The 25,434-nt window shown below is 34.5% G+C and overlaps 2 protein-coding genes across 2 annotated transcripts; both read left to right on the top strand.

Annotated features, from left to right (window-relative positions):
- Nucleotides 1-366: 366 nt before the first annotated feature.
- Nucleotides 367-3,308, top strand: LOC132610616 (transcription factor bHLH62-like). The gene is made up of 8 exons (XM_060324933.1): nucleotides 367-1,297; nucleotides 1,376-1,576; nucleotides 1,666-1,731; nucleotides 1,814-1,882; nucleotides 1,977-2,021; nucleotides 2,117-2,308; nucleotides 2,715-2,814; nucleotides 2,967-3,308. Exons 1-8 carry the CDS (start codon nucleotides 638-640, stop codon nucleotides 3,002-3,004), a joined length of 1,371 nt encoding a protein of 456 aa, XP_060180916.1. The 5' UTR covers nucleotides 367-637; the 3' UTR covers nucleotides 3,005-3,308.
- Nucleotides 3,309-13,134: 9,826 nt separating this feature from the next.
- On the top strand, nucleotides 13,135-25,100 carry LOC132609905 (probable xyloglucan glycosyltransferase 6). Its single transcript, XM_060324108.1, has 5 exons — nucleotides 13,135-13,954; nucleotides 15,462-15,770; nucleotides 16,917-17,207; nucleotides 17,286-17,399; nucleotides 24,087-25,100. The coding sequence occupies exons 1-5, from the start codon at nucleotides 13,304-13,306 to the stop codon at nucleotides 24,726-24,728; spliced, it is 2,007 nt and encodes a 668-aa protein (XP_060180091.1). The 5' UTR covers nucleotides 13,135-13,303; the 3' UTR covers nucleotides 24,729-25,100.
- Nucleotides 25,101-25,434: the final 334 nt, after the last annotated feature.

Genomic DNA, 25,434 nt, shown 5'->3' on the forward strand with positions numbered 1-25,434 from the left:
CTAGTAATCCTATATCATGATTATAGTTTTCTGTTCTTGTATATCCTGTTTGTTTGATTTTGATTTCAATTTATCAGTTTTATGTTTTATTGCTTTTAAAATACGAATTAGTGTCAATGGAATCGCTTCTAATATCATATCAAAAAAATCGAATTGAAAAAACCGAAACCGAACCGAACCGAACTTTAAAATATCGAAACCGAAAGAACCGAACCGAACTAGTGTGGTTCGGTATTCGGTATCCACCTTCAAAAAGCCTAAAATCCGAAATAGCCAAATCAAAATTTAATAAAATCGAACACCCACCCCTAGCTGGAAGCACTCGAAGAGAGCTTTTATGAAGGAAAAAACTGGTAAATGTTACAGTAAATCGTTCCTCCCACGCCGTTGAAGACCCGGCAATTCACCTTAATTCTCCTCTTTTCCCGGCTACAGTACACTCTGCCCCTACTACTATTACTACAATTTCTCTATTTGAAATATACAAACAAATAAAGGTCAAAACTAACAAACTTTTTTTTCTCTCTTTTCCCCCTATATAACTTCCCCCTCTCATTTTCGTTCCCTCCCCCTTTTTCTTCTTCTTCTTCTTTCTCTCTTTCATATTCCAATTAAACTTCATTTTATTTTATTTTCCATGGAAAAAGATTACTTCATCAACGGTGCAATTCCTAATCCACCCCTCCAATTTGAACCACCCACTATGCAATTCCCTTCTTGGAACTCCCTACATTGGGATCATTCTGCTGATCAATTTAACCAATTTGACTCAACTTTGAACTCATTAGTAAACAACAATTTACCAAATCATCCTTACATTGGGAACAATAATAGTAATAATACTAATACGCCTGTTAACTCTCCACCTAAGTTACACATACCCAATTTGGTAAATTCACTTCCTCCTCCATTACCAGCTCTTTCAACTGATCCTGGTTTTGCACAAAGAGCTGCTAAATTTTCTTGTTTTGGTAGCCGTAGTTTTAACGGTAGAACGAGCCCGTTACCGTTAGAATTGTCACATAGATCTGCTCAACCATTGGGAAATGGAAAATTGCCTAGAGTTTCGAGTAGCCCTTCTCTCAAGCAAGGTGGATCGCCTTTACAAATCAAGAATTCGGGTCAAACCCGTATGGAAATTATGTCAGGCAAAATATCTGGACAGGCCACTAATTTTATTGAGTCCCTTTCAGAGCCAAGTGGAGAAACAGGGTCGAAACCTCCAACAACTGAACTGAATAATTCTAGGAAAAGAAAAACTGTTTCAAGAGGGAAAACAAAAGAAGATTCACCTATGGTAAGGATTATTGTTTCGAAGTGATGAATAATCTTGAATTGGTTAATTATTAGTGGTTAATTGAAATTTTCATTTCAGGGAGGTGAAGCTGATGATAGTGCAAGAGCAAAGCGATGTAAACAAGTGGAAGGTAATAATGGGACTGAAAATGGAACAGTTATCATGGAAGAATCAAAGGAAAATGAGGAAAATCAAAAGGCTCCTGATCCATTAAAGGATTATATTCATGTTAGAGCAAGAAGAGGACAAGCTACTGATAGCCATAGTTTAGCAGAAAGGGTAAGCATTAATTAACACCAAGTAATCTAAAAAGAATGTCAAATATTGTGTTAACAATCTTTACTAATCTCTTTTTTACATTTAATTAGGTGCGAAGAGAGAAGATTAGTGAAAGGATGAAGCTTTTACAAGATCTTGTACCAGGGTGTAATAAGGTTAGTTGAAATGATTCGACATTTTTTTTTTCCATTTGTTCTTTCTGTTTTATCGCATCATAATCGAAATTGTGTGTACCAGGTGACAGGAAAAGCACTAATGCTTGACGAAATAATAAATTATGTACAGTCACTCCAACGACAAGTCGAGGTAATTACAGTAATTCACAATTGCCCTAAGCATGCTAGGAAATGTGTTCTGATTCATCAGCTAATTAATTCTTCCTTGTGCAACATTTTTATAGTTTCTATCCATGAAGTTGAGTTCAGTGAACCCAAGTTTGGATGATGTAAGTGTATCATAATTCATTGTCAGTTAAAATAACTTATTTTATGTGACATTATCTGACATTCTAAAGAAATTTTTTTTACTCTGTTCTTTCAGATATGTCAACCAAATGGCTCTCTGCCCCAACCTGTTTTTTCAGTAGATAAAACATCATCTGCTTTACCTTCTTACCAACATAACGATATTCCAAATGGGGCATTAAGTCAATGCTCAGTGGAGACTTCACTATGCCGCAGCCTAGGAATGCAATTACCTCCTCTTGATGGATTTGCTGATTATCTTAATCAGGTGATTACCCATTCAACAATAACTAAAGATTTCACTTATGTATGTGGACATTGTAGCGGACTTTTACATTATCAGTGTATTTTAACATGTTGTAACTGGCAACTTGTCTCATTACTCTCCTGAACAGGTTACTGTGATTATCTTTAAGGTGTCCCGATAGTGTAAAACTTAGGGGCAATTACATTTTTGGACCGCTCAAAAATATAATAACCATCAAATATACATATTGTATATATAAATATACATAATCACCGTCCATGTTATGTAGATTTTGGCTACCACCCGTAAATTAATTTCGCCGACGGGAAAAAAAGAAAAAAGCCCAAACTTGTATCAATGAACGTACATGTTAAACGAAACATTTTTCATCTTGTGATTTTGGTTTTGACAACTTCGTTTTGTCCAGTTCCCTACAATGTGTGAGGATGATCTGCAAAGCATTGTGCAGATGGGATTTAACCAAAATAGCAACAAAGATCTGACACTACAATCACAAGGTTTTCCTGGTAAGAAAAGGGAGACAAGTTTTGGTTTCTTTTCTTTTATGTTTTTCTATTTTTGGCAGAATGGTGAGTTACAATTGTTCAAAATTTAAGTTGATAATAATAAAATCTTGAACTTTTGATTAATGAGTATGTTTTCTTTCTTTTGATGCCAGGGCCTCATGAAACGTCTCACATGAAAATTGAGATGTAAAAGCCCCGCCCCTGCAGAAGAAAGAGGCTGTTGTGTATATAGGAAGAGATTTTTAGTTTAATCTTCTTCAGAAATTACTAATTCATAATATTAGATTTAGTTTTGAGGATTGACTTCCCTAGTAGTCCTCCTAATGTATAATTGATTTCGGTTTACTAATTTTTGCTTTGGTAAGTCATGAGTATTTATTGTAATATAATCTTAAGATCGAACAGTCATTTGGGTGTAAAGTCGTAACAGCACATGTAAGATAAGTATTATATTTCTTTGTAAATCAATGAGAAATTGAGATGTTATTATGAGCTTTCATTTTCAGAGACATTTGTCCATTAGTGTTCATTGAGTAATTTCATATCACTTGACAAATTATACTCAAATCTTCTAAAAGATTTGCTTACGGTTGATGTGAAATTATACAGCAATTAAACCACAATTTTCTGGTAGTTATGATTATTTAGGTATGCTGTAACCAGCTGTAAGGGTGGGGCGCCTTACCTCTCTTTTCAAAAGTCTTGTATGAATGATTAGTTACAATTCTTGATTTAGCTTGAGATGGGAGTCAACTTTTGATATTTTGGCACATTTTATTGGGGTCTCCTGTAATTTTCAGTGAATGTAAATTATATGCACGGATAATATAAACCTTTTTTAGATTATAATTTATATTTTAATTGATTATAACTTTTTTTAATCGATTATAACTGATTATTTACTTTTATTCTTTCGGCTTTACAATTACATGTTGTTTTAGGTTATCTTGATCTAATGTAGTGTGTAGCATATAGATTCATCCTAACTCAGTAGCTTTGGTTCTAATCTTACATATTGTTAAAAGAATCTACAAATAAGTATTATTTCAAACCTGATTAACTAGTAGCTTTGATTCTAATCTTACGTATTGTTAAAAGAATCTACAAATAAGTATTATTTCAAACCTGATCAATCAAATGATGATAGAATCCAAACTCAAATATATAATGTTTAAATCCTGAATTTGCCTCTCAAATCGAGCACAAAAATTAAACTCATTTTCTGTTAGATTAACCTGAAAGAGAAGTTTCCATCCGTTTATTTTCACAGTGCTGCAGGGTACCAATTGAAAAACAAAAAGAAATACTTAGTTGGAAAGGGGGGAAGTTTGCTCTCTTAGTTGCTTAATAATTAAATGATTATATTAAGGGGGACATCAAAAGAATCCCAGGTTGGCAAAGGGTGAGATTCTGACTAGACCCAATGAATGAGAGGACTTTAATTTCCTTCTAATTATAAAATATCAATAAACTGGAAAAAGTTAAGGGGAGTAGTGGAGTTCAGGTAGGGAAAGATACCCTTAAAAAATAGATTAATCATTTGATGGAAAGAGATTAGCAAAAAAACAAGTTTATGGGGTTTAACAAAAGATTTCTGCCTTGCAGCCTTATCTTATTTTTATTTTAATGAGAGTTTAGCTCCATTATTGGTCTCCCTCTATCCCCAACACCCCCCCTACCCCTCAAGCATGTTTTGATTAATCAGAAAGATTCTTTTAATATCATCTCTAACTACTATAATATGGAACGTTTAATCCTTTTGAATCCATTTTAAGTTATCGGAACTCGCTTGATTAATTTTGAAGTATAAGAAAAATAATCTTTGGTGTTAACAGTTGGATGTTGTTACAATTTTTATTTCCCGTAAAGAAAATTATATACATAATTTGTATGATTAACATTTCAAGTAGTCGAATAACAATATATGTATTAGATAACTGCATGCAAGCACGCCGTTTAAACTATTAGTCAGACTTCTCTATAATAATATTTTACTATAATTGTCAAGTTTAACTTGGAACCAACTTTTAATATTATGTTATTTTATATTTTCTTTATAACATCTTCTCACTATAGCAACCAAAAAATATAACGACATCGTTATAGAAAGATTTGTCTGTAATTAGTTTGTTCTCTTATTACTTATTATCTCGTCTATTTCTGATTCTGTCTATAGTATTAAATTTTCATAGTAAAATTTGATAATTAAATTTTTTGGTGAATTTATAATTGTTACATAGATTATTACCTAATTAATCACATATGTTCAGAAACAATATAGGAAGTTTTTATAGAGACCGAAGGTATTATTGAAACAAATCTTTGGCCTACTTTAGGGAGAAAATCATTTTAAATTATATACTGTGCACTCGAATTTTATGTGCCGTTTAGCCATAAAAATTATTCACTTTTTTCCGAATTTTTTTTTTCACTTTTTTAACTTTTGGGCTCCGGAATACCAAAAACTAAAAAAACTTGTTTTTTAAAAAAAAATCACTTTTTTTACTTTTTTAAAACTACATTTCACCAAAAACTATGGTCAAACACAACTCCAACTCCAACTTCAAAAATTCTCAAAAAAAGTGAATTTATTTTTGATATTTATGGCCAAACAACACCTTAATAAAAAGACTGAAAACATTTTTTAATAAATATAATTACAATTAATTACCTTATTAAAAATTCTGCAGTATAATAATTAATTAATATAGTTTGTCCGCAAGGCCAAATAAAGCCAACAGCGTTCCTTTCCTTTACTAAGAGCCCGTTTGGATTGGCTTATAAGTTGTTTTCAGTTTTTTGAGTATTTGGCTGGTCAGCTTAAAGTCATTTTGTACTTAAAATAAGGCCAAAAAAATAATTTGGTCAGTTTGGCTTAGCTTATCTAAAGTAGTTTATAAGCTGTTTTAGCCAAAAAAAAATAAGTTGGCCTACCCCAATTTTTTTTTTTTTTTACTTATAAGCTATTTTCAGCTTATAAGCTGGTTTTTTTAAGTCCACTCTAAATAATAAGGTAATTTTCAGGAAGATTTGCAGGCAGGACTTGAATGTCTTTTCTTAAATTTGATTTTAACGTTTCTGTACAGAAAAGTCCAAACCAAATGTTCTGCTTTTTCCCTTTCTTTTTCAGTAATTGAGGACACTCCAAATTCATACCCACGACAGTGATAGACTAACCCAGGAAAAGAATTGCTTACTTTATTAGTTTATTTTACTTTATATGATACTATTATCATTTGAAGAATAAGAAAATTCACAACAGTTATTTTCTTATATTATTTATAAAAAATGGCAATTTCTAATATTTATATGTAATTTCTATTTATCTATGTTTTTCTAGAAAATAATGTTCAAATTGAAACAAAAAATTTAAAAGTCTAATCTCGATACTTCGAACCCCTTCATTTAAGATGAAACATACTCATTCAGGGGACAAGAAAATGTCATCGTGGTGTCTAGAGAGCCTATCTTAGTTTCTATACACCTCTATTCTAAATCTAAAAATAGAAAAAAAGATAAAGCAATTTTTTTTTCTGTGAACCTTTTCCATCAATTCATTCAGAAAGAGTAAAGTAACAATGGATCATAAAGTAATGATTTTCAATGACCTAAGGTCTTTTCTTACATGTTGAGGATCATTGTTATTCCCTTTCTCCTAGGACATTTATTGGTTCCGGTGCTAATTCCGTGATTGAAAAATAGTTCTTTAGTAGGTGTTTGGACAATATTTGCTTAAAATTTGAAGAAAAAAGAGTATTTTGAAGTTAAGTAGAAAAAATGTATATTTGAAAGCTATTAATGTGACGGAATGAGTAAATTGAAAGTAAACGGCATAAATGAGGCAGTCTCCATTGACTGATTCTAATTTGTTTGTTAACTTTGTTTAAAAAGAAAACAGTCTTCATTCAGCTGGTCCTTTTTTTCCATAGAAGTTAGTGGTTTCTGCTTTGAGTCATTTCACTACTTTTAACTAAGAAGCAGCCAGTCCAAAGCTGACAATAAAGCCAATATAATCTTTACTTACATAGTGCTTTTGAGACTCCTACTCCCTTAGCAACCTTAGCTAGCTAGTTGTTTCTCTACTCTACTGTGTCCAATTAATAATTAACAAAATTAGGAACCACCTATTTGCTTATAGGTAAATTTGTGCTTTCATGTGCATATGTACTGAGTTAGAAATGTGATTGAGACATAAAGATATATGCTTAGTAAAGAAAAACTCTTTACTTGCACGTTTCAAATTTTGCACCCATCCGGGAATTGACATGTTGATGACACAAAAATTGGTACGTACAGCTACATTGAAGAACAAATGTCCAAGCAAAGTACAAATTGAAGTGAGTCACTAACATGTTCCCTAATAGTGTTATGTTAGGGGTTAAGTATATTATAAGTCTAGCATGAATGCTTCAAACCTATAGGGTGATATCATGCCTCAAAAGGGTTTGTTGGTTTATAGTCACAATCATGTGGAAGAAATTTGATACAAAAAGTTGGAGAAAAGTTTTATATGCTTCCGAAAGTTGGAGTGAAAATGACAAAGGAATATATATTAAGAAATTTTTTACTAAGAAAGAATGTTTAGACAAGGTTGAGTACTGACGCAAATTTGATGGCATTTCAGTAGGACATGAGTAACCATAATTCAATATGAAAACAAAAGTAACCATAATCAGATCAGTTGGATTCGGTTTGAACATCACGATTTTGAGTTTTGGAGATTCTGCTATAACTCATTTGATTTACTGAAATCGAATTCTACTATTTGTACTAATTTGTTAAGAATTGATCGAATTGAGGATATGACGTCATCATTCGCTGGAATTGAAATATCTACGAGGTTGGGGTCACAATTTATATCGGTTAAACAAATTGTTGAAATTTCTAAAATAATACACTCTCGCAGGGCCATATATTCTTCATGCTGATCAACAATGATTACAATCTGAGCTGAATGCTGTTGAATTCGAATGAACTCATAAATCATTAACTAGATTCGCCCCTGACCATAATTGAGCAATAAGCAATGAAATTCACAGGTTCACAATGAAAATATTATACAAATTTGACAATGTAATCCCCGTAAAGATTTTTTCTTTTAACATCAAAAAAGATTGAATAAATTTTGTAATATTTCTACTAAACTATATAACTTGAGTCATTCAAGAGAATAAACGCTCTTTTCTTAACCGCATTTTTTCATATTAACAAATCTTCTTCATATTTATTTGTAAGATTGAATGTACAAGAAAGTACAGAATTTAGAATATAAGAAGCCTAATGGTAGGGCGGTGATTAAATTAAAAGGTAAGCAAAGGATCATTTGATTTACCAACCAGGTAACATGGTGTACAACTAGCAAGGGAGTAAGGCTGGAGCTTTGAAATGTATTAGGAGGACTTTCGTTTTAATTTATAGTTGTACATATTTATATTTCTGATCGTCGTCATTTGATAGGATGCCCTTGTCTCTCTGCAAACATCATTCTTGTTTCTCTTTTCCCAGCTAAAATGCTTGCTAATTGTTACCATTCACTCATTTTTGCTGATATAAATGATTGAGTTGGATCATAACTGGATAATATTTGTTTGAATCAAGATGGTCGGATCATCTTTGGCTAAACAATGCGTCAAATTTTATTTTATTTTTCATTTGTTTGTTTGTTCTTTATAATTTATTTAATTAAAAACCCAAATAAACTTTTTCTTTTATTTATCATGACTATATGTTGAACAAATTAAACTAAAAAAGTTAAGTATTTTTTTCTGTACGAATAAGTCAAGAAAATTCAACATGTACTATATATACATAAAAAATAACTTTGATTTTGTATATGTAGCATAACTTTTTGGACGAAGAGGGTCCAGATGACCCCCTTATTCAGTACCCTAACTCCGCCCACGCTAATTGCACTACATGCTCATGGCCCAATAATAAATATATAACCAACCTTACCAATCTAATTCAAGATCGATAGGCTAATCGAGTTATATTTTTATGGGCTAAATTTGAGCCCCTGTTAAGGATCGTAGTACTGCCCATTTCATGTAGGATGAAGTTGTAGCCTTGGTTTATTCACTATTAAGAGAAGTTGTTAATGTAGTTTAACAATTGAGAATTTTCTGCTAGTAACCCCCAACACCCCCTCCCTTTCCAATAATGTGTCTTAACGATGCTAAATTGCTAATCAGTTGTCGCATTAACAGACCAACGATTTCTGTCTATTCATTGATCGAATAATCCATTTTCTACTAAGAGAATTTTGGAATTCTAATTAAAGAAGAACATCCTTGACCAATAAGGTAAAAAAGATATTGCTGTCAATTGTTGCATGATGATATGGTAAAACATTACACTATATTGATCAATGAAATAAAGGTGTTGGTATACTGCGAAATTAGTGTTTGAAATATGGAATGCACATGAGATAAAATCATAATCGATGAATGTTTACGATAAAAAAAAATTCCCGAGGCTTACTATATGAATATACCATAAGGCTCGCGAGTGATACTCATCCAAAACCACCTATAGTTGTCACCCAAATTTGGGCAAACATGTGATAAATTAGGTATTAACGAGTTATTTGGTGAAAGTGAAATGAAGAGGACTGATTACGGAGTGAAGGCAAAACTGGAGCAGGCAATGTCATTTATCTTTCCCCATGTCGGCTCTTTTTGTAACCCTTTTGTAATCTAATGAAGAAATGTATAAATTTTACTACTTATTTGGCATGACACCTAGAAATTGAGCCCAAAAGCAGAATTTAACATATACGCACCGATACTGTAATACAGTATAAAAACAAAAATATAGTATAGGCTAGTTGCACATTTTACCGGGGAGTACACGGATACCCGATTTTGATGCTACCATTTAGCTTGTTCTCCTTTTTAAATGTTTTTGCACATGTATTCATTTCAAACAATTTTCGACATACGGTGTCTGAAGTTTCATATGGCTGAAGTTCAATCATTTTTGTTTTACTTTATGGCTGAAGTTCAATCATTTTTTACTAACTTTAGTCATTTCTGTCTGAAGTTCATGCTCATATAGCTAAAGTTGATGCAAAAATTATTGAACTTCAATCATATATGACTGAAGTTCAGGCAAAAAGTCTGAAGTTAGGTTTTGTCAAGTCTTAACTTCAGACACATCATATTTGAAGTGGTACATGTACAAAAATATAAAAAAGATGTGTACAATTTAAATGATAGTGTTAATAGACTGCCCCGCAAAAAAATTATCGTTTTACCAACCATGGTACTTTATTTTCTGTGTTACCAATTTTTTTTTTTTAAAGCAAATCCACTAGCTGGCGAGGTGCCTAGGACTAGATTCTTATTTACATAATAAAGACGAAACTCAAAGGAAAAAAATACATGCAAGAGGACTCATGTCTTACCTTACTAATCCTATTGAAGCGTAAAAAGTTACTATTTTCTGTGTTACCAAATTAAAGTTTTTTATTGATGTTAAAAAATTGTACACAATGAGTACAACTAACTGTATCAGTAAAACTCCCAAACATATGGTAAGATTCTACATCGATCCCAAGGAAGGTAATTTGGGATGCCTTTCGTAGGGGTCATATACGCAATTGTACCTATCGTCCTCTATTTGTAATAAAAAATCAAATTTTAAATCATGATCTAATATTTTCTCATAAAATATATAGTTTGCTCAAAAAAAAATCTTTATCGAGTAATCTAAAAGTTTCATAAATTATAAGAAAAATAAAAAATAAAAAAATAGATCATTTACTAAACGATCATCCCAAAAAGGATATTCTATGGAAATGTCTTCTTTCAGAGCTGCAATGATAGCCCAATTGAGAAGTCCATACTTATCCAAATAGGCTATAAGGCCCGCTATGTGTGAGTTCAATACACAGTAGTCTGTGGACATTAGAAAAACGACATTTATTGAGCTCCAAAGTTTGCTTGGGGAATGGCCTGCAGGTAAAAAGTATTGTTGTACGGGAAACTCCCAATGGATGCATCGAGTTATATGCTAGTTGACCAAGTGTCAGATTTTAGGCCCAGATAAAACAACCATGGGCCTTTATCTTTAGATGGGTCCAAGAATTTTGAAATGGGCAATTTGCACGATTGGCCTTATTCGGGAGTGGTCTTTAATTTTTGTTCCTCAAATTGCTTGTCTTTAATTTTTTTCCCCTTCGCCTTATATTCCGAGGTTTTCGATTCAAACCCCAACTCAGTTAAAAAAATCATCATAAGGCAGAGTTTCGTAGCAAAATTAGGCCTATTCGGAAAAAAGTTAGGTCTTAAGGCAAACCTTTGCCCAATATTAGGCCCTAAGGCAAACCTTTGTTTTAAGGCCTCACTTTTGCCCAAAATTAGGCTTATTCGAGCAAAAATTAGGCCTTAAGGCAGAGGTACAATTAGGCCTTAAGACAGAGGATTGCCTTAAGGCCTAATTTTGGGCAAAAGTTTGACTAAGCCCTAGCTTTTGCCTGAATAGACCTAATTTTTGGGCAAATGTTAAGCTTTAAAGCAGAGGTTTTTGCGAAAGCCATGCCTTGTGAATTTTTTTTTTTGACTAAGCGGGGTCCGAACATAGAACCTCGGGGTATTTTTGACCACTTTTTAAACCGAAGGACAAAAATTAAAGACCAGCAATTTGAGGGACCAAAATTAAAGACCGGCGCCTTTGAAGGACAATCCGCGCAAAAAAAATGTTTTGAAAATTTTGATACAATGGGGCCTATGATAAAACAAACACGGCCTTCTAATCACTTCGAAATAATTTCAGACAATGGTGTCTTGAAGTTAAATATGGCTAAATTTTAAGCATTTCTACCCAAATTTAACACAAAAATAATTGAACTTCATCCATATATGCATGAACTTCAGATAAAAATGCTTGAACTTTAAATAAATTGGTTGAAGTTTACACATAAATGACTGGACTTTAATCATATGTAACTTCAAATAGTTTGAATTTATTTCCAAATGGGTGAACTTATAAATATTTGGGAAAAGGTTCCAAAACACACTCCAACTTTGACCGAAATTGCTATAACACACTCCAACTTTGCAGGGGTTCTATGACCCCCCTAGACTATTTTTTTGTGTATTATTGACGATATTATCGAGTGACCTAGACAAGCAAGTGAGCACACATTGGTTGAGCACGTAAGGGTGGACTTAAAACTAAATGGACCCTTCGCTAAAAAAAAAGAGGATTATTTGGACTTCAACGTGGGAAATAGAGATGGGTCTGTTTAGTTTTGAGTCCACTCTTACACGCTCAACCAACATGTGCTCACTTGCTTGTCTAGGTCACTGGATAATATCGTCAATAATACACAAAAAGATAGTCCGGGGGGTCATAGGACCCCCGCAAAAATGGAGTGTGTTATAGCAATTTTTATCAAAATTAGAGTGTGTTTTGAACCCTTTTTCTAAATATTTAGGTACTATAGTCTACAAGTAGTGCTCGAATAATGATCCCCAATGAGATATGCGCACTTCAGCCTTCAACTAAAGAACCCATAAATTATCTCCTTTAAATATAAAATTGTACATTAATACTTCTCTTGAAAATATTTATTCCAAGATGGACACTTTTTTGTAAGACAAGAAAAAATATGATATAACTAGTGTCAGTTGTATATATATGATGAGTGATGTAATTTATCAGCGACTCATTGGCAAATGGATCAGCTTCAAAACCCCCGCGCTTCAAATATCAAATTTCTATTTTTGTCCACAGATTCAACCCTACTTGATCGTGTAAGGTTTCAAAATCAAGTGCTACAAACAATGATCAGATCACTTGTCGAAGTTATAACATCATTTTCTTATGAGGACCTATTATACATTTATACTCATAATAAAAAGATTATTATAAAAGAAAGAATAAACAGGGATCGTTTAGTAGCTCATTAGGAGGCAAGCTATTCATGTTTAAATCTTACATAAAGAATATCACGTTTATAGCTAGTTAGAAAGTAAATTATTCATATTTAAAATTAATACAGTGTTTGATTTGCAAATTAAAAATCCGTATAACTAATACATGTATAAGTTAAAAGAAAATCTATATATTATTTTATACATGACAAAAAATAAAATAACTAATATATGAATTACTAAACACTATATAAAATAATACATAAATTCTTTGGTATAGCTCTAGCCTCTAGCCAGCCACCAAACAACTCCTAAAAACATGGCACGCGTGAAAGATACGATGATACATGCGCGTATGATTCTCAAATATTGCCGCACATGGTCTGCTTCAATTTTTTTTTTTTTTTGTCAAGCACATAAACTAAATTTAGCTTTCATTACCTTCCTGCTTTTCTTCCCCATTCTCCAGATCACTGTAGTGCACTCACTCTCGCTACACTCCCTCCCTCCCTCCACTTTCTATCGCCGTTAAAAAATCGAAAATCTGCCTCATCCACTCAGATTCAGCTCTTTGTTCCTCCGATTCGTCAGAAAACAAATATCTCCTATATATGTCTCGTCAGCCTAATGAAGAATTTCAGGAATGGTGGAACAAACAGAGAGCAAATAGCAATGACGACAACCTCTTCCCTTTGACTATTGAGATCAGTAGCCCTAATGTTGACCAGAAGGAACATACTCGTACTCGTAGTGCTCGTCAACTCTCCTGGATTTACCTTCTTAAATTCCAGCAAATCGCTAATTCAATCGCATTCCTCACTAATCGATTCGTCTCTATTGTTCGTACAGCTAATCGCCGAATTGTGACCTCCAATTCATCGCCACCTAAGTCAGATTCTAGACTTTACCGTGTAATTAAACTGTTTTTAACAGTTTCAGTGATATTATTAGTGTTTGAGCTTATTGCTTACTTTAAAGGATGGCATTTCAGTCCACCAACTGTGGAATCGGGTTATGTGTATGCGAATTGGATAGAAATTAGGGCAAATTATTTGGCGCCGCCATTACAGAGTTTGACGAATATGTGTATTGTGTTGTTTCTAATACAGTCGGTTGATCGGATTGTGCTTGTATTTGGTTGCTTTTGGATTAAGTTTCGACGACTTAAACCGAAAGCTGAGATTGAGTATGGTGAAAATGATGTGAATGTTGAGGATTATCCTATGGTGTTGATACAGATACCTATGTGCAATGAGAGGGAGGTAAGACAATGTATGTTTTCGAGTTCTCACTGCTGCTTGAGTGTCTTACTTTTCTTTTTTGGTCTGTATCAGAAAGAGTGCATCTTTTTTATATTTAGTAAATTGACGATTCTAACATCGCGGCAGATCTTGCATGGGAAGTATAAAATTACAAGATTCAAAGTACATTTTAGTACATTATACATATCTTTAATTCAGGGCCACAAGATTCAAAAGTCTCTTTTTATTCCTTAAACTTTGTGGCCAATGAAATTAAAAGACTTAAATTGAGACGGAGGGAGTACTTTGTGATTCTAGACCTTACATGCTCAGTGAATTTGCTTCCTTACTTAGTGTTGGAAAAATAATTATAATATCTCAAAAAGAATTATCCATATTATTGTCTACATTCATTCCTTAAAACTTTGTTATCTTACAATCCTAACATTACTTTTGGAATCACAACAGTCCTTTTATTCTTCATTAGCCATCAATTCTTAGCCTTGAATATGGCTTTTACTATATCATAATGTTTGATACGTTTTCAAACATTAATCTGAGGTTCAATTCTTACTGCATTAACTTCTTATTAAAGTCGGGACATTAATTTCTTATTAACATTGAAGGCTCTTCAACCATCTTTGATCAATATATATGTTCTAGTTCTCTTCCTTTGGAGGGGAAAGATCAAGAGAAATTCTTCTTCCCATATTATTGTTGTGATGTGTTTTCTTTTTGTTCATCTTTGTTAGTTTCTGTGCTCCTGGTTTTATACTAGAATAGGTTGTTGAATCCTAGGGATACACCTTTATGGGTGAAATATCCTTAAGGACAGTGTCTTTGACACGCCTCAAGCTTTCAAGAATTCCCTACAGATTTCGTGATCAAGTATTTTTTGTAAGGTTTCCAACACCTAGTTTGTTCATTTCTGCAGAACTTCCCCTCACAAAGCCAAGTGGCGAGCTAGTTTCATTTGCTTGTAGAAATAGGAATAATGAGAATGCAATCTTTACTAATTTTGCAGTTTTTAGTGATGTTTCGAGTGATAAGATATAATCTTTACTAAATTTGCAGTATCTAGTGATGTTTCGCACGTAAAATGTTTCATGCATTTGAATACCTGTTTTTGTAGAAGAAAGCACGTGTTGTCTATTTAGTAACAATCATGCAACTTAGGATAATTTTGAGATGATGACTTTACCAAGACTGAGACTTCTTACACAGTATTTAGTTGGCCTAAATACAGGGTGACCAGTTGATTAAACCAAGTAGTTCTATCTTAACTTGAATGCAGATTTAAGAACGTATCTGCATGGGCAAACAATTTCTAATAATAATCTTGGGTCAGCACCCGCAATTGTCACTACGTTGTGTTCTTGACAGAAACTATGCATCTATTATCTGCTTTAGTGATCCTAATTTAGGTGTATCTTTATGACGAGCCGCCTATTTCCCTAAATGAGTAAGTTATGTTTTGTTGAGTTTCTCTTTGACTAAGTATAAATTCCTTCATTGTGGTATAACTCAGGTATACCAACAATCGATTGCAGCAGTATGTATCCAGGATTGGCCTAAGGAGAGAATGCTCGTACAAATATTAGATGACTCAGATGATTTGGGTGTTCAGGGACTTATCAAGGCTGAAGTACAAAAGTGGCAACAGAGGGGTGTGCACATTGTTTATCGTCATCGTCTTATACGCACAGGCTATAAGGCAGGGAATCTGAGATCTGCAATGAGTTGTGACTATGTAAAAAATTATGAATTTGTAGCAATTTTTGATGCAGATTTCCAACCAACACCAGATTTTCTGAAGAACACTATTCCCTACTTCAAGGTGATTTCTTTTCCTAGATATATCTGGCTGGCTCATGTAGGCACTAAAGAATGTTCTCTGAATTGAAATCTTGTTCCAATAGGCTTGTCTCTTTTTGTTGGTGTTACTATTGGAGTCTTCCTATGTTATTTCTTAATGAAAAAGGGGATATGTCACTAACACGAGGAACTCTAGATTTTTTCGGAAATTTCGAAAAAGGAGTTAAGTTAAAGCTTCATATTATAGGCAGGGCAGGAGTTTGTTCCAATCTTTATTTGCAAAAATGATGTGATCTGGATCGGAATTGGGAATTCACAGGAAGAAATGAGCTAGCTAAGCTAAGAAGAAGAAAATAAACTAGGGATTTGCATTTCATAATCGTGAAAGAAGCTTCTCAGCTTACATATAGCAGCGTCCTTTCCCAAAAGAGTATTGGACTAAAAGTGATAAATGCAGAAAATGAAACTGGGCTAATGTGTAATTAGTGTAACTTCTACTTAAACCTCAATGGGACTAAAGTCAAAACTGTAAAGTAAAGAACAGAATTACTAACTCCTTTATTCTCACAACTGTCATGCTGTACTCCTCTGTAAGCGTGTAGTACCACTCTTCTATGCACAGAATCAGCCGAAATTCCCAGAACACATCAAAAAATTACTAGTCGTGTTTTTGTACAAAAGTTATCTTGAGGGTATCAAAGCATGTCTTCTTCAGTTTCCTTTTAGAAGCTACCTGTTCGTGGGGTTTTCTACTTCATTTCTTTTTCTCTTTTCTATTTACTAAGAACAATTGGTGCTGAAGTGTTATTTCCTTCATATTATGTGCATGATGTATTTTCATGCTGGCTAAAAGTCTTCGTCCTAGTAGATATAAAATTTGCATGGTATGAACAGGCTTGATTGTTATCATCAAATTATTTCTTTTTTTTAATTGCGACGAATAATTTCTAACTTTTACCCTTTATTGAGTGCGTTCAGATTTCAAGTTATCCTTATGCTGAGCGAAAAACTAGGCTTGTGTAAAAATTATTTTATACCTCTTGGGTGCTAGTGTTATAGTGAGCCTCCCACCTCTTAATTGCAATATTCTGCATTAATTGGCTGCCATGGCGCACTTCGGTTATTTTTCCAGTCACGTATATGACTTTTTCCTGTTGCATTCTTGAAGGGACATGATGACGTCGCTCTTGTCCAAACAAGGTGGGCTTTTGTGAACAAGGACGAGAATTTGCTTACGAGATTGCAGAACATAAATCTTGCGTTTCATTTTGAAGTAGAGCAACAAGTCAATGGATGGTTCATTAACTTCTTTGGCTTCAATGGCACTGCTGGTGTATGGAGAATCAAGGCCCTTGAAGAATGCGGAGGCTGGTTAGAGCGAACAACAGTTGAAGATATGGATGTTGCTGTCCGTGCTCACCTTTGCGGATGGAAATTTATCTATGTGAACGATGTTAAGGTTTGTGAGTTTCTAAATTGTTAATTAGGCTCTTTGCCCAATAACAGGTTTTAACAAATTCGGTTCTCCTTTTTGTAGTGTCTTTGTGAACTACCGGAGTCTTACGAGGCATATAAGAAGCAGCAACACCGGTGGCATTCTGGTCCAATGCAACTTTTTCGCCTGTGTTTTTCCGACATATTGCGTTCAAAGGTTCGTATGGGGTATTTATCATAAGAAAGTATGGGGTGTTTATCATAAGAAAATATTCTCATACATTTTGGTCACGATATCTATAACTAACTTGAAGTTTAGTCAGCAAGTTACTCAGCATCTAATATGGCCAGTAAATTAAAATGGTAAATGAGATATGGCAATCCAGGGTCACGACTCTTTTTCCACAACACTTTATTCTGATCCGCAATGCGTGAAGCCTCTCCTTTAAAAACAGGAGGGAGGTAAACAGATTGAAGATCAGTAATTTCTGGATAAACAACAGGGAGTTATGGCCAACCTTGTCCTTTTTTTGGATTTTGGAGAGTATGCTAGACTTTAATACCCTCTTATGGCAACAATGTATTGAATGTTGATAGGTCAGTGATTCCCAACTGTTTACATATTGGAATTGCTATTGCATATATATGTAATGTGAGATACACCTGAAATATTTCTGGGAGACAGTACGTGACACTGGCACCCGTTAAAGGGTGAAATATCTGGACTTTCAGATGAAGGAAAAGAAGATATAGAATATAGGATGTAGCTCTCCTGGCTCTTATGTCATAATTTGGAAAGAGAGGAATAGGAAGTTTCGAATAGGCGGAAAGTACCTTATTTCAGTGTTGTCAAAGGCGCGCTTGAAGCGCGCTTAAGCCCTGAAGCGAGGCTCAAAACACGTTGAGCGCTTCGCCTCGCTTTATGTGCGCTTTAGTGTCAACATCAAGGCTCTAAGACATACTTTTCCTTGCCATTGAGCCTCTCTTGAAGAGGTGACACTAGATGATTGATATTTCACTTTATCTTAATGTCTTTACAATTTCTTTGTCCATATATTTGTTATTCATGCTTACTATTATTAGTCTTGCACTAAACATACATATATTTGTAATTTTGCACCATTGTGCTTTTTTTCACTAAAGCCCACACTTTATTTGCGCTTTGCGCTTAAAGCCCCAACTAACCTTAGAGCTTTTTTGCGCTTTTCGCTTTTGATAACACTGCCTTATTTGGAAAATTTAGGACTTTATAAACTAAGAATCAGCGCTAAGTTGGTGCTGGACAGAACATTACAGGATAGCAAAAAACAAAATGCGAAAGTGTATCCTTTTCTAAACATGAAGATACTCTATGAGTTCTAAACTGGTTCTGCCTCATTTACAAGCTCCGTTTTACACAAGAACTAAACGATAGATTGTAGTTAAACTTTGTCTTCCGAATGAAGTTGGATTTATCTTCAAAGCATCTGTAATTACTCTTCTCCAAATTGTCCACCAGATGCTGGGACTGTATTCCACCATATAACTCATCTTTTGTCTGTGATGGAAAGGTGTAAAGTCTTTTATACATATGAGAGCTTATCGTCTGTTCCTAGTAAAATTTTGGTGCACCCATGAGGCTTCTGTTTGCGTAGGTGATCGGGTGCTTTTCTTAGAAAATCATATCTTTGTGTAGATTCTTTTACTTTTGCATACCCCTTGTATATTGGGAACTTCACATTAACAATTATTACCTTTCCAAAGAAAATGTGAAATACATAGATTGCATTCCAAAAGTTTTTTGCCTTATTCTTAAACATGATAACCTGCATCTATCCGATTCCTCGACCACTGTTCCCAAAAGATCAACACTGGGCCTTTGTCACTTTGCTTTGGCGACTTTGCATCCTTCAAAATAGGAGGTATATGGTGTTTCTCACTTGAGCTACCCTCTCGTCTTCAAATCATTTGTTTCATGAGAAAAAAGTTTATGATAAACGAGATATAGAAATCTATGATAATGAACAGTGTAGAGAGAGAGAGAGAGAGAGAGAGAGAGAGAGAGATTTTCTCAATACAAGTAGAGGTAATTGGAGAAATTTACTAATAGTTGAAAAAATACTTATTGTTGTAAATTCTATATTATTAGTGGATGTTCATAACTCCTAAAGGTGTAATTCTTTATTTTGGTTGTTTCACCTAGATAACCTCCTCCGTGATCTCAATAATGCCATGTTTAAGGCCACCTTATAGCCATCCTCTATGTAATAGTATAAATAGGGGTATGAGATGTAATGTATGGTACACTTGAAAGAAAGAAGAATGTTCTCCTATTTTGTCTATCTTTTTTTCATCTTTAATATTGTTATTTTGAGCTTGATTTCGTAACACATTATCAACACGACTCTAATTTTCTCCAAGTTAAATTCCAGTTCTTATATCCGCACGGTATGATGATCTTCTAGTTATATTTCCTCTAATAGCTCGTTCTCATACAAACTACAAGTGTAGTAGCTTGAGATTTTGAAACTTTGATTTACTTATATTCTTTGGTATATTTCAATCCTTCCTTTCTCCGTGAAATTGTTAGACACATTATTTCAACACATAAAGGATAACTTGCGATGGTCACCTCTTCAAGGTAGCAGTCTTGACATTGTTTAGATTCACCTACTGCTTTTCTTCTATGTAGTTGCTATGTTTTTTCCAAACAATGTATATTATATGTTATAAGTATTCTCCTAGCAAACTTTTGATTTGATAACTTATACATTTTAAAAAATATTTCTAAACATAAGTTACTTTGTCGTTATTCCTGTAGTGAAAATTGTTGTAATACGTGTATCTTTATTATTTCTAACTTAATTATTTTCTATAATAGTTATCATGTCAAATTTGTCAAACATGAGTTCGTGTCACTTGATATCTCTCGGAAAAATTACCTATCATGGGTTCTCGATGCTGAAATTCACTTAGACGCTAAAGGTTTTGGTGCCACTATTACTCATGGTAATGAAGCGTTGAATCAGTACAAAGCGAAGGCTATGATTTTTCTTCACCATCATTTGGATGAAGGATGGAAGGCTGAATATTTGATAGTGAAAGATCCACTTGAATTGTGGACTGGTACGGAGGAAAGATATGACAAACTTAAGACAACAGTATTGCCAAGGACTCGGTATAAGTGGATACACTTACGATTACAAGATTTTAAGACAATATGTGAGTATAGTTGTATATAGAATAACTTCCAAATTAAAATTATGTGGGGAAGCTATGAATGATAAGGATTTGTTGGAAAAGACTTACCACTTTTCATGCCTCAGATATGGTGTTACAACAGCAATAACGTGAAAGGGGTTTAATAATTATTCTTAGCTGATCTCATGTCTTCTTGTGGTTTAGCAACATAATACCATTTTTATGGAAAAATCATGAAACCCGCTTAACTGGATTTGTTCCATTACCGGAAGCGAACGTGGTAGCACCACATGGTAAGTCTGGAAGAAAGACAAAATAATTATTGGGGCCATATGAATGTGTGTGGGAGTGCCAATGGCAAGAGACGATATAATAATCGTCATCGTCGTGGTCATTGTAAGTAGAAGAGCAATATGGGTTATCAATACAATCCTTCAGAAGGTAAAGACAATAATTGTCATCGTTGTTGCATGAAAGGTCATTGAAAAAATGAATGTCAGGCACTTGAGCATTTTGTAAGGCTTTATCAAAACTCTTACAAGAGAGAGGCAAATAAAGGAAGGGTACAAAAAGAATCGTAATTGTCCTTGTGTTTTTATAAGAAGGTCTAGATCTGAATTTGTCATAATAGCTTGTATATGTTGACGACTTGAATATCATTGGCACTCCTAAAGAGCTTTCAAAGGTTGTAGGGTGTTTGAAAAAAGAATTTGAAAAGAAAGAAAGAAGATCAACAAACCTTGCCGTAAATAAATCTCTACTCACAGGTTCCAAATATTTTAAAATAGGAGATTCATACTCAATATATAACCCCAACCTTCTTTGGGGTGTCGTGCTGGAGCAATTGGAACACATACCGCACTAGACGGGAAATGTTTGGCTCCTGACCTAAAGCCAACTGTAGTGGGGAGACTTCATGATAACTAGTTGGCCTTATGCGTACAAGTGTTACTGCATGCAAAATAGCTGCCCTCATACCGAAAGGGAAAGTTTTGTCCTCATTAGCGATGGTCTACTGCATGCAAAATAGCATGCCCTCATACCGAAAGGGGAAGTTTTGTCCTCATTAGCGATGGTCTAATTATCAATTGGTGACATTTAATCAATGATTCTGCTAGACTTTTGAGTATGAACCCATTTTTCCAATGACCTTTTATGCCACAATGATGAAAGTTATTGCCTTTGCCTTTTGAGGATTGTATTGGGAAACCAGATTGTTCTCCTGTTTATAGTGACCACTGGGATGATGATTATTATATTGTCCCATGCCATTGCTACACTGACGCACATTCATGTGGCCCCGATAATTATTGTCTTCTTTCAGACTTACCATGTGCTGCTACCGCGTTCGCTTTCGGGAAAGGAACAGATCAGTGAAACGGGCTTTATGATTTTTCATCAAAAGAGTATTATGTTGCTCAACCACAAAAGGCATGAGATCAACTCAAGATATTTTTTAAAACCCCTTTCACGGTATTGCTGCTGTAACACCATATTTGAGGCATGAAAAGTGGTAAGAGTATTCCAATAAATACTCATCATTCTTAGCTTCCCCACATAATTTTAATTAGGAAGTTATTCTATATACAACGTGTATCCACTCATACCCAGCCCTTGGAAATACTGTTATCTTAAGGTTATCATATCTTTCCTTCAGACCATTCTATAATTCAAGTGGATCTTTCCCCGTCAAATTCAGCCCTTCATCCAGATAATGACCAAGGAAAATCATAGCCTTCGCTTTGTCCTGATTCAATGCTTCATTATCCTGAGTAATAGTGGTACCAAGACCTTTAGCGTCTAAGTGAATTTCAGCATCGAGAATCCATGATAGGTAATTTTCTCAGAGACATCAAGTGCCACTAACTCAAGTTAGGACAAATTCGACATGATGTAAACTATTATACAAAGTACTACGGACTTTCACAGTATTCACTACAGAAGTTCAACGAGTAATATTATTTTAATGTATAAGTTATCAAATAAAAAGTTTGCTTAAAGAATACTCATACAAATATAAGATACATTAGTTGGAAAAAACATAATGCCTGCATAGAAGAAAAGCAGTAGTAGGTGAACCTAGACAATGTCAGGATTCCTACCTTGAAGAAGTGACCATTGCAAGTTATCGTTTATTTGTTGAAATAACATGTCTAATAATTTTCTGGAGAAAGAAAACAAATATACTAAAGAACATAAGTAGGTCAACCTTTCAGTATCACAAGCTACTAGACCTTTTTTAAGATCTTTATATCTTGCGGATAGAAGAACTGGAATTTAACTCTGAGAAAAGTAGGAGTCGTGTTGAGAAATCAAGCTCAAAATAACGTATTAAAGATTAAATCAAAATAGCCGAACTTTCTTCTTACTTCGAAGTTTACCATACATCTCATGTCCCTATTTATACTATTACATAAAGGGTGATTACAATGTTGCCTTAAACCTGACATTAACCATTGAGAACCTGGAGGAGGTGTAAAAGATCATGGAGTGGGGTTACCAAAATAATGGTAAGAATTACACCTTTAGGAGTTATGGACATCCAAAAATAATATATAGAATTTACAACACTCCCCCTTAGATGTCCATGAACAGGCAAACGCATTTACTAACCTTCCAAGGGTTACTAAATCTCATATTTCAGTTGCAAATGCTCTAGTTCGAGTTGATGTCCCGGTAGGAAGGAAGATAAAATTGTGGCAGGACCCATGGCCATCCTGACTTATAGAACGTCAGTGTGACAGTGCAGGACAGCATATCATAGGTCAGGAGTGCTTAAGAGATGGAAAATAGGAACTAAAGCTTAGAAGTAGTTTCCAGAATTAGAATGCAGAAAACGAACAAAAAGATTAGCAGAGTTGTAGAATTGGTTAGGGAGTATTGGCATGTCTCAAGCATGCAAAACTCTAATTTGCCAGACAAGAAGAAATAGAACTTCGTGAAATATTGCCTTCTTTTTCTTTTTCGGTAATCCGCTTCTTCAACATTTGCTAAATATGAGATTTTTGGTTGAATGTTCCAGCTAATGGGAAATTTGGAAATAACTTGGGTCGAAGTAGTTGCTGAAAATGGTAGGACTTTAGTAGGAAACAGTAGTTGCTCTTGCAAATTAGTAGGTCCTATCATTTTTCAAGTGTTGGCTTCCTCTCTTCATACTTTGGTAGGACAAGCTCTTCAAAAACTTTTCTTTCTGAAACATCTTTTTCCTCTATGTGCTTGCTTTGAAGGCCAATACCAAAGAAGAGAGGAAGGACTCAGGGTGTATTCCCTCTGACATCTTCGCGTTGGGCATATATACCACTTGAGCTGTAGGACCACATACTTTTCTTTCATTTCCTCAAATTCGTACTCCTCTGGTCATCCTATTCTTCCATATATTTTTGTACCCTAGTTTCCTGCTTTTTGAGGACTCGTATGTCAGTTAGTTTTGGGATAAAATTGAGTAATGATGGTTGTTAAAGTTACTCTACCCAAAAAAAAAGGTTATTGTATGTTGTCGTTATACGAAAGGGAAGTTATTGTAATTACCCCGTTCTTATTATCTCATCACACGTAAATCATGAGGCTTTCCTTCTAATCAAGTAATGGTTTCCTTACTGTGTCATTTCAATTTGAATGTTCGAGTGAATCCCTGAATGCTTTATAGATACACTATTATTTTTTTAAGAAGTTTAAAGATCATTATATCCTCTCAAGTGATTATTGTATATGCTTCTCATTTCAGGTTAGTTGGTTCAAGAAAGCCAACCTGATATTTCTTTTTTTCCTCTTGCGGAAGCTCATCCTACCATTTTATTCATTTACTCTCTTTTGTATCATTCTCCCACTCACCATGTTCCTCCCAGAAGCCCAGTTACCAGCTTGGGTCGTCTGCTATGTGCCTGGACTTATGTCTGTCCTCAATATTCTTCCAGCCCCACAATCATTCCCTTTTATTGTACCCTATCTTTTATTTGAAAACACAATGTCTGTGACCAAATTCCATGCCATGATATCAGGGCTTTTCCAGTTAGGAAGTTCTTACGAGTGGATTGTTACGAAGAAGTCCGGAAGATCATCGGAAGCTGATTTAGTTGCAATGGTGGAAAATGAATCTGAACCTTTATTGGAGAAGAAGAGTACTGTCTCAAGGTCATCATCAGAATCAGGCCTCGCTGAGCTTAGCAAATTAGAGATGACCAAGAAAATGGGAAAGAGGAAGAGAAACCGTTTATACCGGAAAGAGCTTGCCCTTGCATTTATATTATTAACAGCCTCTGTCAGAAGCTTGTTATCTGCTCAAGGGATTCACTTCTATTTCCTGTTGTTTCAAGGGTTTACTTTCCTTGTCGTTGGTCTTGATTTGATTGGCGAACAGGTGAGCTGATCATAAGATCCCTATAGGATATCTGGCCACGAATTCAGTTGTGGTAAATCCTCTCAGAAGGGCTGACGTACTGCTTGTACATGTGATTGTGGTACCTGGCTCCCTATTCCTACATTTATGTAGTCGACACACACAATTTTAACGAAGGCTGCATAAGATATGGCAGTCATATGTAATCAATTGATGCCAAGGTGGAGATTGAAATCAATACTGGTAGGATCTGCCATCTGCCTGCCTCTTGGTTTGATGTAATTTAATACATGTTTATCTGTAATAGTATGTAACCATCGAGTAGTCTGTTTTTGTTTGGTCAAGTTTGTGATTCTTTATTTTTGCCATTGACAGTTATATATAGTTAAATTTTGGGAGAAAGCACCAGTTACGCCGTGCATTCTGATGATCATTTACTAGCTTGGTTCAAATTGGTCGATTCTCATATGAAATTTGTTAACGGCCTTTATATGGTCCCTAAAGGATCTTAAGGGATAGCTAACTTGTATTTTGTGGTAGCACGGATTTATTATCGCAACACTTTCTGAGAAAATATAGCCCCCAAAATAAACCAGATAAAATATCAGTGACTTCCAACCCAAAGAAAAGGCATAAGTCAAGGTCTTCAGTCTTTTACCTATCTTTTTAAAGTCATCAACCGGTCATCCATCAAAACTCACCAGATCATCCACCAAAAGAAGTACGACCCTAACTA

Source organism: Lycium barbarum, chromosome 9, assembly GCF_019175385.1.
Source record: "Lycium barbarum isolate Lr01 chromosome 9, ASM1917538v2, whole genome shotgun sequence".
In the NCBI taxonomy this organism is placed as follows: Eukaryota; Viridiplantae; Streptophyta; class Magnoliopsida; order Solanales; family Solanaceae; genus Lycium; species Lycium barbarum.